This window comes from Thalassophryne amazonica, chromosome 3 (genome assembly GCF_902500255.1).
Source record: "Thalassophryne amazonica chromosome 3, fThaAma1.1, whole genome shotgun sequence".
Taxonomy (NCBI): Eukaryota; Metazoa; Chordata; class Actinopteri; order Batrachoidiformes; family Batrachoididae; genus Thalassophryne; species Thalassophryne amazonica.
The window spans coordinates 98,327,425-98,346,474 of NC_047105.1; the positions used below are offsets into that span (position 1 = coordinate 98,327,425).

At 42.6% G+C, this 19,050-nt stretch overlaps 2 protein-coding genes across 2 annotated transcripts in view; both read right to left on the bottom strand.

Moving 5' to 3' along the window:
- Positions 1-1,938: 1,938 nt before the first annotated feature.
- LOC117507320 (uncharacterized protein C2orf16-like) lies at positions 1,939-9,239 on the bottom strand. The gene is made up of 2 exons (XM_034167164.1): positions 9,160-9,239; positions 1,939-3,923 (listed from the first exon to the last, which is right to left on the bottom strand). The coding sequence occupies exon 2, from the start codon at positions 3,850-3,852 to the stop codon at positions 2,719-2,721; it is 1,134 nt and encodes a 377-aa protein (XP_034023055.1). The 5' UTR covers positions 3,853-3,923; positions 9,160-9,239; the 3' UTR covers positions 1,939-2,718.
- Positions 9,240-9,383: 144 nt separating this feature from the next.
- LOC117507809 (membrane-associated guanylate kinase, WW and PDZ domain-containing protein 1-like) overlaps positions 9,384-19,050 on the bottom strand; it is a 467,280-nt gene continuing 457,613 nt past the window's right edge. Inside the window, exon 23 of the mRNA XM_034167605.1 lies at positions 9,384-11,118. Within this exon, the coding sequence (XP_034023496.1) occupies positions 10,930-11,118 (189 nt within the window). The 3' untranslated portion in view covers positions 9,384-10,929. The remainder of the gene's footprint in view (positions 11,119-19,050) is intronic.

Genomic DNA, 19,050 nt, shown 5'->3' on the forward strand with positions numbered 1-19,050 from the left:
TTTGGATAGCATTTCAGTCCTTCTCTTGATGACACACACACACAAGAATTCCAGTTGTTTGACTGGTTCCTTTGATGTCCATATCTAATACGACAGCACAGTCTCGTTTGAACCCCTGTGTGATATTGTGGGATTTGACCACTTCCACAAACACAGCATCAGTTCAGATGGAAAGATGGGGTACCATTTTGTTTTTGGCTGCAATCACCAAAGCGGTTGTGATAAGTGCAGTTTTTTCAGTTCCCAGTGGAGAAGGGAAGAAGAGGAGAATGGGAGAGGTTGTGTCAGTACGTTTTAGTGAGATTTAATGTGAATAATGATAATGGGGCTGTCCCTGGAAGTAAAATTTTTGCGTTATATGCTTTCATTTAACCCCTTTATCGCCCACCCTCAAACGAGACGACAATGCCCAGTTACCATAAATCAGCATATTTTGGGCCCCTCCACCCCCCCGTGTTGTTCTCCATTTTTAGCACGTTATCCCTGGGGTATATCAGAGGAGAATCCAACATAAAACTTTTTTTTTCCAATTAGTGGTGGGTCAAGTCTCAATAAGATTGGACTATATTAGACCTCCGAGACAGGATCGTCTCCAGGCACAAATCCCGGGAAGGGTACAGAAACATTTTTGCTGCTTTGAAGGTCCCAATGAGCACAGTGACCTCCATCATACATAAATAAAAAAAAGTTGGGATCCATCAGGACTCTTCTTACAGCTGGCTGCTCATCTATACTGAGTGACCAAGAACCCGATGATCACTCTGTCCACAGCTCCAGCATTCCTCTGTGGAGAGAGAAAGACCATCCAATAGGACAACCATCCCTGCAGTAATCCACCAATCAGGCCTGTATGGTAGAGTGGCCAGACGGAAGCCACTCCTTAGTAAAAGGCACATGGCAGTCCACCTGGAGTTTGTCAAAAGACACCTGAAGGGGACTCAGACCATGAGAAAAAATTCTCTGGTGTGATAAGACAAAGACTGAACTCTGGCATGAATGCCAGGCATCATGTTTGGAGGAAACCAGGCACCATCCCTACACTGAAGCATGGTGGTGGCAGCATCATGCTGTGGCGATGGCTTTGGCACAAAGCTGATGGCGCAGCAAAAGAACCTCCGTGTTTAAGTATCACAGGACATGTTGTGGCATGCTCACCTCTTCCACCATTCGGAAGATTCAGATGGCTTTCTGTGGCTTTTCACTTGTGTGACTATCCGAGAAATTGTGGAAGAGGTGACCATGTCACAACATGTCCTGTGAGACTTCAACATGAAGGCGCTTTTGCTGTGCCATCAGCTTCATGCCCAAGCCATCGGCATGAATTTTGCCGCCACTCTTTTCATGGCCAAATCTTCTGTCACAGTGGAATGTGCCGAAAAAGTGCTGATGTCCACCTCTTCCACAATTTTTCAGATAGTCACATGACGGTCCCACATCACCACAGCGTTCACTTTGGAAATTATCTGGTCATTTCAGCATGTTGATGGCCGACCGGAGCGTGGCTCGCTCTCCACCGTTGTGCGGACGTCTTTAAACTGGTTGTACTGCTCCTTAATCTGTGTGATGCTCATAGCATCGTCACCGAAAGCCGTCTGAATAATCCGAATGGTTTCCACCTGGCTGTCGCCCAGTTTCTGGCAAAATTTGATGCGGTGCTGCTCCAGTTGTTCCGCCATTTTCCTTGCAAAGAAAAAAACGACGAGAGACGACACCCATCCTCACACAAAGGCTGCTTACAAGCAAATGACGCAATCGACAGGCGTGAAAAAATTCACGCATGCGCACGAAGGTTCAAGGTTGGCTCATGCAAGGACATGATTCAAATCCATCAGGTTTTTGAAAAAAATAAAAAGGTCCGATACTTTTCTAACAGACCTCGTATGTTTGACCCCAGCCCCTGCCAAAAACATTTATGGAACAAACCAAACTGCACCCTTGTTCATTTGTTGAATATATTATTTTATTTTAACATCATCATCATCATCATCATAGTTTAACTTTTAATTTTCCCTTCAATCATTTAAAATGATCACCTCTGAATGTACACATACTGCAAACAGTCAAAAATATACAAACAAATGCAGGCTTGTGCTATAGTCTGGTCAAATGTCTAAAAAACAGTGGCACTGGAAGGGGGGGGGAGAGAGCATGAGAGAGGGAGAGAGAGAGAGAAGGAAAAAAGTGTGGGGGAGAGACAGAGAAAAGACATTGAAACCTTTAACGACATGCACAGCATTATTGTGACTTCTGGTATACCAGGTGCACGGTCCTTCCATTGGCTCCTCGTGGAGAATACATTTCATCGTCTGACAGTGCGAAACAAAAGGCCCGTCAAATATTGAGTCATAAACAAACATTGCTCATTAATGGAACTGTTAGGCACATAATTGTTTTTTATGGTTTTACATTTTCTGTAAAAGAGTTACTGTAAATGTAGAATGTTCAACAAAAAACAAAAAGGAAAATTAAAAAATACGATTTAAAAAGAAAAAAACAAAAAGCAAAAGGCTTCAAAAGTTTTGGAATCGCTGTTAGTAACTCAGCACGGTTACACAATCAGACTGTTTTCCGGCGTGTGTCTGTGTCTGTGTGTGTGTGTCTGTGTGTGGCTTCTGATATTTGTGTGAAATCATCTGTGTATTTTTGCATGTGAAGAACCACATGAAAATTTGAGGTGTTTTGGAGGTGGCTGGTCGTTATTGGCTGATCGCCGCCAAATCAGATGCTCAAGACTTTGGGGTTTTCCTTGTAATTCCTCTTGGGCTCAGGGATCGTGGGCTTGTTGGGACGATTGGTGTTGGACTTGAGCGTGCTGTAGTACTCTCTCACCTTATCCGCGACAAAATAATCATCATCTTCTTCATCTTCTGACTCATACCTTCTGACTGGGGAAACATCTCGTCCCAGACTGCGGCCTCGATAATGCAGCTCAGGAGAACTACCCCGGCTGGGATAGCGGTCCTGTCTGGCTGTTCTCTCAGGTGAGCGGCCCCTCAGCAGTGAGCTGTACTTCTTGTAGGCCGAGTCTGAATCAGTGGTTCGTACCCGTGGTAATGTGGTGTCTCTCTGGCCATAGGACGCCACATCTCTCAGCAGGCTGTCCCCTTTGTAAGCTCTCTCCATAGAGGAAACTTTCATTAGCAGGCTGTCCTCCCCATAGCGCGCGTCCCTACTAGGCTGTGGAAGTGTGACCTCCCTGTTCAGTCGATCCAGGGCTGGGGGCTCAGGGAGGAAAATGTTCTCAGGAGGGAGGCTAGGTTCAGGAGACTTGGGTGGCTCCGTCAGTACGCCCTCTCCTCCATTGGGCTTCTCATTATTATGGTCATTCTGTCTCTCTGGGGAGGCATATCGTTGATACGGATCTGAGGAGTGACCACGTCGCCGGTAGGGAGAATGGTGATGAGAGCGGTGGGGTGACCTGTGGCGGTGAGGTGAGCGGTAGGGAGAACGATAAGGTGAGCGGTGGCGGCGGTGAGGAGAGGAGTGGTGACCATGATGTCTGTCAGGGGAACGGCCATGGCGATGTCCCCTGTGACGGCTATCCAGGTTATAGTCTGCACTGTGTGAGCGACCATAACCCTTATAAGGTGATTGGTGGCGGTAACGGTGGCCGCTGCTGGAATGGTGGTGGCCCTCATTTCCCTTATCATCCTTTCTCTTGAACAGCTTTGCCATTTTTGTTTTTCTCCCCTTGTGTTTTCCTGTGCTGGATTTTTGGGGAGAGCGGTGGCGGTGTTTGGAATGGTGGTGTTTGCCGGTGCCGGTAGAGTGGCGGTTTGGCTCCTTCTTGCTCCGGGATGGTTGGGGTTCTGGTGGGAAGCTTGATTCCGATGGCGCATTGGTTACGGGCATGGTGCTCACTTCCGCAGCGTTTTGTAACCCTGAGGCTGGGTTGGCTGTGATGATGTCGTTGCGGCTGCCGTCTGCAACATAGTGTGACATACAGACAAGGGCAGTAGGATCAAACACACAATCTAGATTAAAGGGCATCTATATGGTTTCACAGTAACCATGCTTAATAAAGCCACAAGGCTGAAAACGTGCCAGATGGAAGCCATTCTGATGTAAAATGCCAGCATAGATGGCTAATTGTTAGGTGGCACAGCAACAGCCAATGACAAAAAGCGTAGCTTAAACATGATAAAAAGCAGTAATGTATAATGAAGCAGCAAGGTATTACCAACAACAAACCTGTTCCCAGGTCTACCTGGGTTCACCTCACTGAAGCAGAGTGGGGCTTGGCTGGTCGGACGGCTGGACTGGAAGCTGGTGAAGGCTGCATGTTGATGATGCTGCTGGACTGAACTGATTAGCCATGCTCTTTCATGCTGCCTTGGACACTTTGTAAATGCTCAGAGCAAATACAATGTTCAAGACACGATTAAAAAATACACAGCTCAGGATATTACAACAACACAGTGTGAAAATTTGATGGAATTTTACTGAGACACCTGTACACTAATTAACATGGGTCCTGAGTTAGGTGTGAGCTTTTCGGTGACTGACAGCACAGTTCTCTTCAAGAAACTTGGTCTGGACCCAGGTTCTTTGGGAAATTCAACACCTGCTCAGTTTTTACAATAACAACAATAATAATAAATCTTTGACGTCAAGACAGGGCGCTTTTCACAGAAATGGTGGTCAGTGGTACTCTGCTCGCTGCAGAGATTAAAACTATTTCAGTTATCTCTGGCTGGGTTTTCTCATGGTTTTGACAATGTGTATCAAATCAACTCCAGTGTCGCTCTTTGAGGGCAGTATGGGGTAGGTCAAGGTTTGTTTTAAGGGCCATTGTCGTTTTCATTTCATACTATATTTGTGGTTCAGATTTTTACAGATATTTGGGATTATTTTCCATTGTTATGCTGTAGATATACAGATGTAAATGCCTGTCAAGTCACAAAATATTTGAAATATTTTAAACTTTGAGGCTTTGTTTGCCAGTGGCATGAAAAAAGAGTAAGAGCTAGAGCTAGATTACTTCTGTTAAATACAGTTAAGCCTGAGATGTGGCTGCGGGACCAACATGACACAGACATTAGTATTATTAATTAACATGAGAGAGCAAATTTCAAGGATTTGTTGTCAACATCTGAGAAAGAGAATGACTTTTGTACCATCACATGCTCTCAATATGCAGTCTTGCATGATGCCCAAAGATGAAAAGCAAACTACGGAAACTTTTGGAAATAGTTACAAATCAGAGATTGCATCACTAATGGTAAATTCAATCAGGGATTACCCTGAGGTGCACAGGGCTTCTGGGTTCAACATTTCTTTTATTAGACTATCAAAAGACGTGTGCAATCATCTGAAGCCTATTTGTCAAAAAGACTTACAATGTGAATTTAAAGAGGGAGACTGGTTAAAAATATGGGAAAGTACATACAGGAGGCCAAAGGAAAGTTTACTCGATTCAAATTTGATACATAGGTTTTACTTTACTCCTTCATAGAATGGGTATTCTGGCCAATAACATGTTGGAAATGTCATATAGAGACAGGAACCTTTGTACATGCTTTCTGGGAATGCAAACCGGTAAGCCCATTTTGGGAAAAAGTGATAAAACATTTGGGGAAAGGGTAAGGTATGATAATACCTAAGTCTCCAAGGTTGTGCCTATTGGGAGATCAGAGTTCCCAAAGACATTAAAGTATGACTTTGGTGTAATTAAGGTTGAGGTTACAATGACTGTCCAACTGATTCTTAGATAATGGAAAGGTCTTTAAACAATGTCTGAAATTTATGTCAGAGATAGTGCCTTATGAAGATGCATTAGCCAGGATCAACAATGAAAATTAGAATTTCAAGTGGTCATGGGACCACTTTTTTGCACATGGTACTGTAGGTATGCTGTGAGGAGGTAAAATAACTGCTGTGGTTGTTAAAGGGTTGCTTAGTTTTTGTTTTATTAATGCTGATTGGTTATATTGGTTGGTTATATTTATGGTGGAATCTAGGACATATTACTTAAAAATACAAATGCTATCTTGTTCTACGGTTTAATTAAATTTTTGTGCAACATTTTTTTGTATTTTTGTTTTGCATTTTATATGCAAATAAAATAAGTTGACTTACAAAAAGAAAAGCAAGCTGCGGGACTTCCTCCTGTCAAGCTCCATTTCTATGGCACAGCCTGCCTAGAGAGCTTACAAATTCCACTAAATGTTTTGAATGTACCAGGATTAACAATTTCTATTTTCAGGTCATGACAACAATTTATCTGATGCTCTTTATATTGAAGTTTTACAATCATGTTTATAATTTAATTGATTTTGTTCTTATGCACATGCTTTATTAATTCTTTGACTGTATTTAACACCATTATGTTTCATATGCATGTTATACTGAAGTTACAGTTAAGTTTTGTATGAACTATGCTGAAAGTGCTGTCGAAATTATTACACTCCTAATATCACTCACTGTTTAGTTGTTTTGTACATGTTTCTAGATTAGAATGGGACATTAAAGGTAGAGTGCCAGTGGATTTTTTTTTTTAAGATTTAAGTCATAAAAAGAATTTTCATTGGCATCACTAGAATTTTGTTCCTTAACATTTAGATAAGGGATTCATAATGTGATATTACCAATATGATCAAAAGTCATGTCTGGAAACAACTTAGAATTTCAACCCTTGAGGGGGAGAAATTCAAGGGATCGGATGCTATGACCAACATTTGGGAGATTTGGAAGTGATTTAAAAAAATCTTATGGATGTTAACGTAAAATGGGTCACAGGTAATCTCAAAACCTCACGCCTGCGCACATGCGCTTCCTCCTGTAGTTAGGCTGCATGACGGCGATGAAAGAAAATAATATTCACTATGTAATTTCCCCCAGTTAAATATGTTCTCTTCATTAAAATGAGCTGTAATTTTGCAACATGTTACAAACTAAGTCTACATTATAATGCTTGGATTTTGGTAGAAACTAAATTTTACCAGTTTTATGAAATTTGAAAGGCTGTACAGCTTTAAGCAGAAACCAGAGGTAACTACACTCAACAAAAATATAAACGCAACACTTTTGGTTTTGCTCCCATTTTGTATGAGATGAACTCAAAGATCTAAAACTCTTTCCACATACACAATATCACCATTTCCCTCAAATATTGTTCACAAACCAGTCTAAATCTGTGATAGTGAGCACTTCTTTGCTGAGATAATCCATCCCACCTCACAGGTGTGCCATATCAAGATGCTGATTAGACACCATGATTAGTGCACAGGTGTGCCTTAGACTGTCCACAATAAAAGGCCACTCTGAAAGGTGCAGTTTTGTTTTATTGGGGGGGATACCAGTCAGTATCTGGTGTGACCACCATTTGCCTCATGCAGTGCAACACATCTCCTTCGCATAGAGTTGATCAGGTTGTCAATTGTGGCCTGTGGAATGTTGGTCCACTCCTCTTCAATGGCTGCGCGAAGTTGCTGGATATTGGCAGGAACTGGTACACGCTGTCGTATACACTGGTCCAGAGCATCCCAAACATGCTCAATGGGTGACATGTCTGGTGAGTATTCCGGCCATGCAAGAACTGGGACATTTTCAGTTTCCAAGAATTGTGTACAGATCCTTGCAACATGGGGCCGTGCATTATCCTGCTGCAACATGAGGTGATGTTCTTGGATGTATGGCACAACAATGGGCCTCAGGATCTCGTCACGGTATCTCTGTGCATTCAAAATGCCATCAATAAAATGCACCTGTGTTCTTCGTCCATAACAGACGCCTGCCCATACCATAACCCCACCACCACCATGGGCCACTTGATCCACAACATTGACATCAGAAAACCGCTCACCCACACGACGCCACACACGCTGTCTGCCATCTGCCCTGAACAGTGTGAACCGGGATTCATTCGTGAAGAGAACACCTCTCCAACGTGCCAAACGCCAGCGAATGTGAGCATTTGCCCACTCAAGTCGGTTACGACGACGAACTGGAGTCAGGTCGAGACCCTGATGAGGACGATGAGCATGCAGATGTGCTTCCCTGAGACGGTTTCTGACAGTTTGTGCAGAAATTCTTTGGTTATGCAAACCGATTGTTTCAGCAGCTGTCCGAGTGGCTGGTCTCAGACGATCTTGGAGGTGAACATGCTGGATGTGGAGGTCCTGGGCTGGTGTGGTTACACGTGGTCTGCGGTTGTGAGGCTGGTTGGATGTACTGCCAAATTCTCTGAAACGCCTTTGGAGATGGCTTATGGTAGAGAAATAAACATTCAATACACGAGCAACAGCTCTGGTTGACATTCCTGCTGTCAGCATGCCAATTGCACGCTCCCTCAAATCTTGCGACATCTGTGGCATTGTGCTGTGTGATAAAACTGCACCTTTCAGAGTGGCCTTTTATTGTGGGCAGTCTAAGGCACACCTGTGCACTAATCATGGTGTCTAATCAGCATCTTGATATGGCACACCTGTGAGGTGGGATGGATTATCTCAGCAAAGGAGAAGTGCTCACTATCACAGATTTAGACTGGTTTGTGAACAATATTTGAGGGAAATGGTGATATTTTGTATGTGGAAAAAGTTTTAGATCTTTGAGTTCATCTCATACAAAATGGGAGCAAAACCAAAAGTGTTGCGTTTATATTTTTGTTGAGTGTAGTTGAGATTTGAAGTGTGGCTCATGTCGCAGGCAACTGTTTACTGAAACAGACGATCTAAACGTTAGTTGCACATTATAACCTAAAAATGTAAAAATCCAAAGGGATCTCATTCAGATGCCATTTTATATATATATATATATATATATATATATATATATATATATATGAATTAAAGTTTACATTTCTGCCCAATCAACACTGTCAGTGAAGTTCTGCACTTTGATGACAAACTTTAAAATCACACATAAAGAGAATGCACACTGAGTGACCACCTTAAGTAAGATGTGTGCAGCCAAACCAAAGAAATTAACACTGTACTTCACCACTCGCTTTGCTCAAAGGTGCAATGCAACAGGTGGAATTGGTCAATGTGACGGCAGCGGCGACATCTGAAATGCAGCCTCAGTGAATGGTTTGTATGCATGGAGTGGAGCACAGGCATGAGTGACTCGATGCAACACCACACAAAGAAAGGATGAAGAGAGAAAAAGGGAAGAGACAGACGACAGGAGGCGTGAGGGGAGGGCCGGACAGTTACAAACCGTGGTCTGATTTTGGAGGACGGGTGCCTCCCCCAGCTTGTCATTTCTCATACATGCAGTGAGATGGGGAGCGACTATCCCTGAAGAAAGACATGAACCCGGCGCAAAACAGGGAGAAGGGAAGATACACAAAAAAGAAAAAGAGAAGAGTGCAGGCTTTAGATCAACTGAAGAAAGAAAAGGAGAATTATTGTTTGTGTTGAGTTTTCAAAGAAAAACAAAACAAAAAACAAAACAACGTGTTTATTTGATCACTGAGTCATTCAGAGCAAGGAGACAGTCCAGGAAATTGCCCAAACCCTTTAGTGGAAAACATCAGCTACACAGAAAGTCCTGGAACCGAGCGCGCGCGCACGCGCGCACACACACACACACACACACACACACACACACACACACACACACACACACACACACACACACACACACACACACACACACACACACACACACACACACACACACACACACACACACAATCAGTCCAACGCAGACACACACCTACACATACAGAAGCAGCAGAAATGCAAGATTTAAGAAGTGACACAGACGCACAACAACAGCATATGAAGGAGTTTTACATTGCTGACACAAAAATAAAATAAAAATAAAAAATAAAAATACCACCAAGACTGTTAAAGGCTGTGCCAACTAATAAGTACAAAAAATGATCAAAAATATACAAGTTCACATGATGTCATATTGGTGCAGGTTAAGAGCACATTCTTAGCGCAAATAAAAATTACAGTAATGAAGTTTTAACGACAAGCAAATGTATCTTCAATTAAAATAATAAAAAAAATACATTGATGATGATGTGACTATCAAAGCCAATACAAAAAAAAAACAATTCCATAAATATTATGGAAAATAGATGATGGGGGGGGGGGGGGGGTCATTTTTGCACTTTAGACAAGGTCATGCAGCAATAGACTTTTATCCATTAATATGTGGCTTGAATTCATGGTTCTGTACAAGAAACAAAAATACTTGTAAAAATGTCTCTCTTCATTTCAACACTGTACAAAACATTTGAGTATCTGAAGTGATTTCTGTTTTGACAGGATGGTGAGAGTTCCTAAAGTCACAGCTTTTCAATGACATTAACAGTAGGTGCAAATAAATCCACAGATTAGTGAGTCAGGTCACGCACAGTATAGTGAGATTAAAATGGCAAAAAGCATGAAAATGCTTCAGTACAGTTCTCACTTAAAAGCTCAGAGTTCAGTAGCTTACATTCACCTTCGATAAATATCATAAATATGTTTGTGTCACGTCCTAAACAGAGCTGCAGGATGCTTTCTTTTGCAAAGTGAGTTTCCCACTTTATCACAGGATGCAATAGATCAAGTTTTTTCTTTTCTTCTACATAACCACAAACTAGTTACTAGTCTTAATGAGGGTGTGAAAGCATCAGCATTCCTTCTAACCATGCTGATTTTGTTGACTGTTGACAGTTTCTATTTCATGTAGCGCAGAAGACCCCACCACCTTTCTGCAAAAGTCCCAGCAGTGTGCTTTGCTCAATGGAAGAAGGTGAAAAGTGACAGCTGGATGACATGGAAACGAGCAGTTGACAGCAGGAGGGGCAGCAGTACCCACAAGACCAAGCTCTACCCCTGCTCCCCAAAGCCCAAAGCCAAGGATCCTCCTCCACCAGAAAGACACCAAGACTAACTCCCCTCCTCCCTGGTGAGATTGTCCCAGGGATGGGTGAAGAGTCCTGCTGAATTAGTTCTTTTTCCCACGACCCACCACCGTCCAATGTGCTCAGGGCGTGAAGATGGGGGAGAAGGGAATGTTTTCATAGATTGACCCACCATATTCAGGCACAGAGCCGTCACCCCTCTTGAGCACCAGGTGGACTCGTCGGCCTCCGCTCTTAATGAGTTCAATGGCTCGCGCGTGCTTCATGTCCTTGGTGCTTTCGCCGTTGATCTCCAAGATTTCATCGCCAACCTGTGCAGAGGAACAAGAACGATGAGGTGAATGAGGGATAGGGCGTTTAAGTGATGAGATGACAGAGGCTGATGCAGAGAAGGCAGATGTGACAGGTGTAGACAGAAGGACGGAGCAGAGGGAAGGAAAGATGTAGTAAATAAGCAACAGCAGAGAAAGCAGGCATATAGAAAGCAAGTGACAGCAGTGAAAAAAGCACAAAGGAAGGAAGATGAGAGGGATGTAAGTTCAAAGGGACACAATGACAGAGGAAGAGGAGGATGGATTGAGAAGGAGAAACATACTGATGTCTCCAAAGAGTAAACCTCACACAACATTTTCTGGTTTGTTTCTACATCAATGCTTTCCAGAAGGGGCAAAATACAGCGCTAAACACCAACTGTGATGCAGAGACCAAAAAAAAAAAAAAAAAAAAAGACCAAGGGAAGAAAGCCAGAAGAAATTTTTCTCCTTAATTCTTTGCATCCATGCCTCACGTCATCTGTCAGTGCTGTCTGCGCCAAGGGAATTCCTCTGTGGTAGAAAGAGTCTTGCACTCCCCCATACAGCGCCCGCTATTAATATCTCTGCTAATAAGGAGCACAAAAACAAACGCCTGTGCAGGGATAATTGTGCGACACATGGAGCCCCACCAGATGCATTCAAAGACTTCACACCAGGAGAAAGTAAATACATATGTATAAAAAATGCACATATAGCCAAACATACATAAAGACCCTGTGCAGCTGGCATCGCTAGATCATGTGATTGCCATCTTTTTTGACAAGACAGGTTTATTTTGGTTGCCATGACAAGGTTAGGCCTGGGTGTATGTGCTGGTGAAGCACTTTGCTGTATCCACAGGGGTGTTATACAGACAGCAGTGTAATAACCCTGTAGATATTGCAATACAGGCAATCACCCTTTCCTTTCCAGAGAAGGACAACTCCTTTCTTCCAGTCTGCAGAGATGGTATCTGTCTCCTAAATGGAAAGAATGATTGCTTGGAACACCAGGAATGCAGAATCCCTGGCCACTGAAGAATTTCAGTCCCGATACCACAGGTGCATGCTGCTTTACTCAGCATCAGCTGTTTGATCACCTTTATCCTATCCTGACCTTTATCCTTCTGTCTTGTTTCATGGTTTAGAAGTGTGTTCCTCAAAAACAAAAAGTGTTTAAACCAAATTGTGAAATGGTCGAGCAAGCTGATTGGAGAGTCTCAGCTTCAGCCAGAATCCCTGTATACTAAACGGGTACAGAGGATAGCGTGTTCGATTCTGAGAGACGACTCCCACCCTCTTCATGGTGAGTTTCGGCTGCTCCCTTCAGGTCAGAGGTTTAGGGTACCAGGCTTGTAAAACCAAACGCTACAAAAACAGTTTTGTACCAGCAGCCATCAGTGCTGTTAACAAGTAACAGAAACTTAAATATAACTTATGTATTTATTTTTTGTGTAGTTTCTTTTACCTTGTTTTTATAAACACCACATTTTTATTTATTTAGTTAGTTTTTATCCTTTGGCTTGATATGACATGTTTTTAGACTTTTTATCTATTGATGTTTTAACTCATCTTGCTTTTATTTTGTCTTGGGGCCATCCTTGTTGTTCTTTTAGCTTTTTAGCACTGTTGTCACTTTGTCTTGTTCTGTGTTTCTTTGTGTGTTTACCAAATGAGATGACACACTCAATGTAAACCAGTTTTACCCAAGGGTATAACAATAAATTGAATCTTGAATCTGACTAAGTTTTTGTGGTTCGTAGCTGACTGGAGGAGCAGCCACACCAACCCCAATGCCAGAGATGCCCAGCATGTTGGCAGCGTGATCAGCCTTACACAACTGCTCGGAGTAGCTAGCAGAACAGAACAATACAGCCGGGTCATCTGTCAGGACTGTGCCATTAACTGTGATAGCTGTGGTGGTACAAGGTGCATATTTGGAAGAATGCAGTGTTTCAATTCCTCTGTAAGCAGGCCAAGGGGTCACTAGACCACAGGTGTCACTTCTGAGCCAGTCACCAATCACTGAGTGAAGCTGTGAGTAAATACCTCCCTCACTGCAGTGAGAGATGGACTCACTGTGCCAAATGAGCGGTTACTCAGGGAGACTCAAAATACAAACATCATTTGCATTATGAGCATCAGCTATGACATTTTGGACACGTGATACACACAGGTGTATCAGTGCTGAGGACCCCAGTAGCTGGAGAAGGCCAAGGGAATGCCCATGTTTCATCTGGTTGCAGCAGACAGATGCAGTGTTTCCTTTACATACATTTTGTAGTGGGGGGTCTCTGCCGCTGATTCAGTGGGGCAGGCTCAAGTTATAGCTGACCTCAACTATTGACCCAAAAATCACATGGAGCCCTACATTATTTAGGCAATAACCCTGTTGTGTCTGATGATTTGCAGACGTTAATGCTAGATATTACAGTCGCTGGTAAAACGGATATTTGTGACTGTAATCCAGCATTAACGTTCGCAAATCATCAGACACAACAGGGTTATTCCCATTCTAATCCAATTCCATTGTTTACACGGTTTATTTTTCTGTAAGTAATTCAGTCGGTGAATCGTTGTCAAAGGGTGTGGTTGGCTCGTCAATGCATACTGTAGCAACAGCGTCTTCATACCAAACTGGAAATTCTGTGAACAGACCCACAGATTTCTCCATCTCATCAGCTGCACTGAGTTAAATCTACAGTAAATCCATCAATCAATCCAGTTAAATCCATTAAATCCACTTATTTCTGCATCGTCGTCGCTCTGCCAGTTTCTCTTGCACTCAGCTGATAGCGCCATTATTGACACCTGCGTAGCAACGCGGTCAGTGCGCAGAGTAATACATCAAATGTGAAACGGTTGAATATTTGGCCACCGCCACCGCGATATTTCATGGTCTGAAATCTCACACAATTAACCAATCAAATTTGTGGAACAAATGTAATTGGATTAGAATATCAACTAAAATTTGTTTCAGCTACTGACACAGTGTGTTCAGCTGCATCAACAAGATCAAGGTTGGGCTCCAGAACCAAATGAGCATTGGCAACTTGGACCATGTTGTCAGGCTTAGCTGTGTGCTCAGAAAGCAGCAGAGGACTTCCTGTTTCAGGAAGCTGCTGAACATCTCCTTCAGTCTCACCTGAGGCATGTCTGAGTCTGAGACCCTAGCTTGAGTTGACCGTCTGATTACTTTTTTAGAAGTTCCCAAGCAAAAAGCCCTTATTTTAACAACTTCTCCAAACTGCTTCTTCATGCCAAGACTGCACCAGAGGGCCCAAAATTTTCTCCAATATTTTCAGTCTTTCCAGGGGTGCATAGCCCCAAAGCCTCAGCTTATGCCAGGTGCGCATTTCGGATGTTGCCCCACTCAGTCACACACCAGCCTAGATAATGCCTGGATAGGCGTTGATGTTTAAACAAACCTGGGAACCAAATATTCTACTGAAACACATTTATTAGTTCAACTGGTAAATTTTCTCTCCTAAGTACAGTACCTTTAGTACATCTTGTTTATCGGACACAGCATCAGTCTCACTCCATTTCATAAGTGTGGAGCAATAGCGGGCATTATTATCACTTTACCGAGGCATTGCTAGGCCGGTAGCATAGATTTACGTCGACGCTACCTGGCTATATCCGCCTGCTGTGCGTAAACAAATGACGTCATAGCGCGCAGCCCAAGAATTGTCCACAGAGGAAAAGATAAAAAGGCGAGAAGTGTGTGTTGGTCCCAATATGGATATTCCGCATGATTTTCTCATGATAGTAGGACAATGAACAGCAGCCAAAGCCGCCAGCTTGATGAGGACGCACTGCTGAATTTGGAGAACAGCGCGCGCCAGCCGACACGACAAAAGTTAAGTGAGCCAACTTTTTATGTACGCGTTACATGTTGTGTATCTCAGTGATAATAATGCAAATAACATGCATTTGTTGTGCGGTATGCATTTTCTGAGTCCCGGCGTCCATGCCCAGTCGCCCAAAATGACAGATATTTGCCCTCGTCTAACTCGGGTGAATAGCTGTCATTTTGGGCAACTGGGCATGAACATCAGGCCTCTGACAATGCATACCGCCCTCCAAAAGCATGTTATTGTATTAGCATTGGGTTATTGCTCCACACTTATGAAATGTGTCTATTTTTCCACAAAAAAATACATTTTGCTTGTTGCTGTGGCTGTTTTCCTTCCATTTACAGAGACAATACAGGTGTGTAGGCAGAGAAGTGATGTGAGAGTGAAGTGAAAGTGAAAGTGAAGTGAGGGTTAAACCCCCCCCCCCCCCCCCCCCCCCCCCCCCAATTAAAGGTCCACCTTTGAAGACATTTTTTTTTTTTACATACAGCATTATTATTATCATCATCAGCATCATGATCATGAGTGCATATGTGGTGGAAATTTGGTGTTTTTGCACTCAGTCTGTGGGCAGTTATTTAGAGTACTGTGTTATTCAGTTTTTTCTACATGACCTTAATAATTAGACCAAGGTCATTCATCATTGAACTCAAAAAAGTTCCTCAAGATTAGCATATATTGTGCAAATTTGATGTTTCTGCACTCAACCTGTGCAAAGTTACTGTGAGCACTCTGTTGGCCCAGACATATGGACAGATGTGACAAACAGCATTTCTATGCGCCCTGCCGGGGCAACAGGGGACAATTAACCCTGCACAATGAATCCAAGGAAACAGCTCTTGTGGTAAGATGACATTTACATGGTGAGAATTTGCTCCACTAGCAATTTAAGATCATGAACATTTCATTTTGCTGTGTTTACACTTTGATTGCCATCACACTCACACATTCAGGCTCTCATTTGGGCAAGCCTGGAGGTGGTCATGTTGGCATTCAGTGAAGCACAGCATGCTGTAACTTGAGAGGTACATTATGCCCTAGCAATTACACTGATAGATAATTTTATTCTGATAGCTTGGCAGTAATGTCGATGAGGGAGAATTACCAACCCCTTTGCTAATCAACAGAGTTGACTGGCATAAGCCTAGAATATACATCTGAAAAGTCGTGACTGATGCAACAATAACAATTAAACTGTAGCATGTACAATTTTGCAGTCATTTTTGAGACATACTGCTGTATTATTCATAAGTATAAAAGCACTCAGTTCATACCTCTGTCAAAGATTTGTGAAAATTTGTTTACAGGAATTCATCAGTGAAGAAATGAACAAAAGGTTAAAAAAAAGAAAAAAAAAAAAAGAAAAAAGAGAATTTAATATCTCCCAAAAAAGGAAACTGTACAAACAACTAACTTCTTTACCACAAGTGCAGACAATGACACACCTGCACATATCATCGCTGGTTATTATGAGGGTACCATAATATTAGGATGCCGTATGACGTGTACAGGTAACACAAATAAATAATATGACAATGTTAATATGCAGTCAAAGCTATCAAACCTCACGAACATGTATTTGGCATCAGCTTCTGTGATGTGAGGTTGCAAAGTAAAGCAATGTTATTCATAACAGAAAAAACTTTGCCCCCCCCCCCAAAAAAAAGACATGAGCAACAATAAATACCTGACATGCACAATGAAAGTGCATTGAAAAAAACATTTAAGCAAAATAAGAGTAAACAGTCAAGGAAAAACAGACTTCACCTTACTGCTACATTGCTTCACCTAAGGGAGCTTTGGCAGCCGCTGTTTGTTGTGTGCTCCTACAGATAATGCAATAAAGCACCAGAAATCCTGTCCCTTGCATCTGCTTCTATGATACTGCACAGCTATGCACCTGGTGCACTCCAGTTTAAAGAGGACAGGTGCCACTCTGATTCGGTGACCCTGCATTCAGACTAAAACACTCCCATGCCGAATGAAGGGAGTAAGTCCAACCCCACTGTGCACGGTGTCTGGCTTTGCACAACAATTTCATGCCGGTTAAAGAGCACTGTGCATTCTGACACATCCTGAAAGGATTGGCTTCCACTGCTCAGTTGGGTTTTCAGTCTATGGTCAAGACAGAGCCCACAGTCATGCAGCATATGTACAGATGCAGCGCCAAAACATTTTACACAGGTTCACAATGATGAAAACATGTTTTCATCATTATGTCACAAATGACAAACAGATGTGGAAAAATATACAATAAAATGTGATAAAATACACTGCATCCCAAAAAGCACTTACAACGCTTCACTTTGTTAACATTGTATGTTACAGCCTTTTTCCCCTCAAACTTCTACACACAATACCCCATAATGACAATGTGAAAAAAGCTTATTTTTCAGATTTTTTCAAATTTATTTAAAATAAAACTAAGAAATCACATGTACATAAGTATTCACGGCCTTTGCCATGAAGCTCAAAACTTAGCTGAGATGCATCCTGTTTTCACTGATCATCCTTGAGATATTTCTGCAGTTTAATTGGAGTTTGACTGGAGTACATTCAGTTGATTGGACATGACTTGGAAAGGCATACACCTGTCTACATATAAGGTCCCACAGTTGACAGTGCATGTCAGAGCACAAACCAAGCATGATGTCAAAGGAACTGTCTGTCAACCTCCGAGACAGGGTTGTCTCAAAGCACAAATACAGTGAGGAAAATAAGTATTTGAACACCCTGCGGTTTTGCAAGTTCTCCCACTTAGAAATCATGGAGGGGTCTGAAATTTTCATCTTAGGGGCATGTCTACTGTGAGAGACATAATCTAAAAAAAAAAAAAAATATCCGGAAATCACAATGTATGTTTTTTTTTTTAAATAATTTATTTGTATATTACTGCTGCAAATAAGTATTTGAACACCTACCAACAAGCACGAATTCTGGCTCACACAGACCTGTTAATTTTTCTTTAAGAAGCCCTCATTCTGCACTCTTTACCTGTATTAATTGCACCTGTTTGAACTTGTTACCTGTATAAAAGACACCTGTTCACACAATCAATCACACTCCAACCTGTCCACCATAGCCAAGACCAAAGAGCTGTCTAAGGACACCAGGGACAAAACTATAGACCTGCACAAGGCTGGGATGGACTACAGGACAACAGGCAAGCAGCTTGGTAGAAGACAACAACTGTTATGATTATTTATTAGAAAGTGGAAGAAACACAAGATGACTGTCAATCTCCCTCGGTCTGGGATTCTATGCAAGATCTCACTTTGTGGGGTAAGGATGATTCTGAGAAAGCCCAGAACTACACAGGAGGACATGGCCAATGACCTGAAGAGAGCTGGGACCACAGTCACAAAGATTACATTAGTAACACATGATGCTGTCATGGTTTAAAATCCTGCAGGGCAGCAAGGTCCCCCTGCTCAAGCCAGCATATGTCCAGGCCCGTTTGAAGTTCACCAGTGACCATCTGGATGATCCAGAGGAGGCATGGGAGAAAGTCATGTGGTCAGATGAGACCAGAATAGAGCTTTTTGGAATCAACTCCACTTACCATGTTTAGAGGATGAGAACAACCCCAAGAAACCATCCCAACCATGAAGCATGGGGGTGGAAACATCATACTCTGGGGTGCTCTTCTGCAAAGGGGACAGGACAACTGCACCGTATTGAAGGGAGGATGAATGGGGTCATGCATTGCAAGATTCTGGCAAACAACCTCCTTCCCTCAGTAAGAGCATTGAAGATGGGTCATGGCTGGGTCTTCCAGCATGACAATGACCCCAAACACACAGCCAGGGCAACTAAGGAGGGGCTCCGTAAGAAGCATTTCAAGGTCCTGGAGTGGCCTGGCCAGTCTCCAGACCTGAACTCAATAGAAAATCTTTGGAGGGAGCTGAAACTCCAAACCTGAAAGATCTAGAGAAGATCTGTATGGAGGAGTGGACCAAAATCCCTGAAGTGTGTGCAAACCTATTGAAAAACTACAGGAAACGTTTGACCTCTGTAATTGCAAACAAAGGCTACTGTACCAAATATAAACATTGATTTTCACAGGTGTTCAAATACGTATTTGCAGCAGT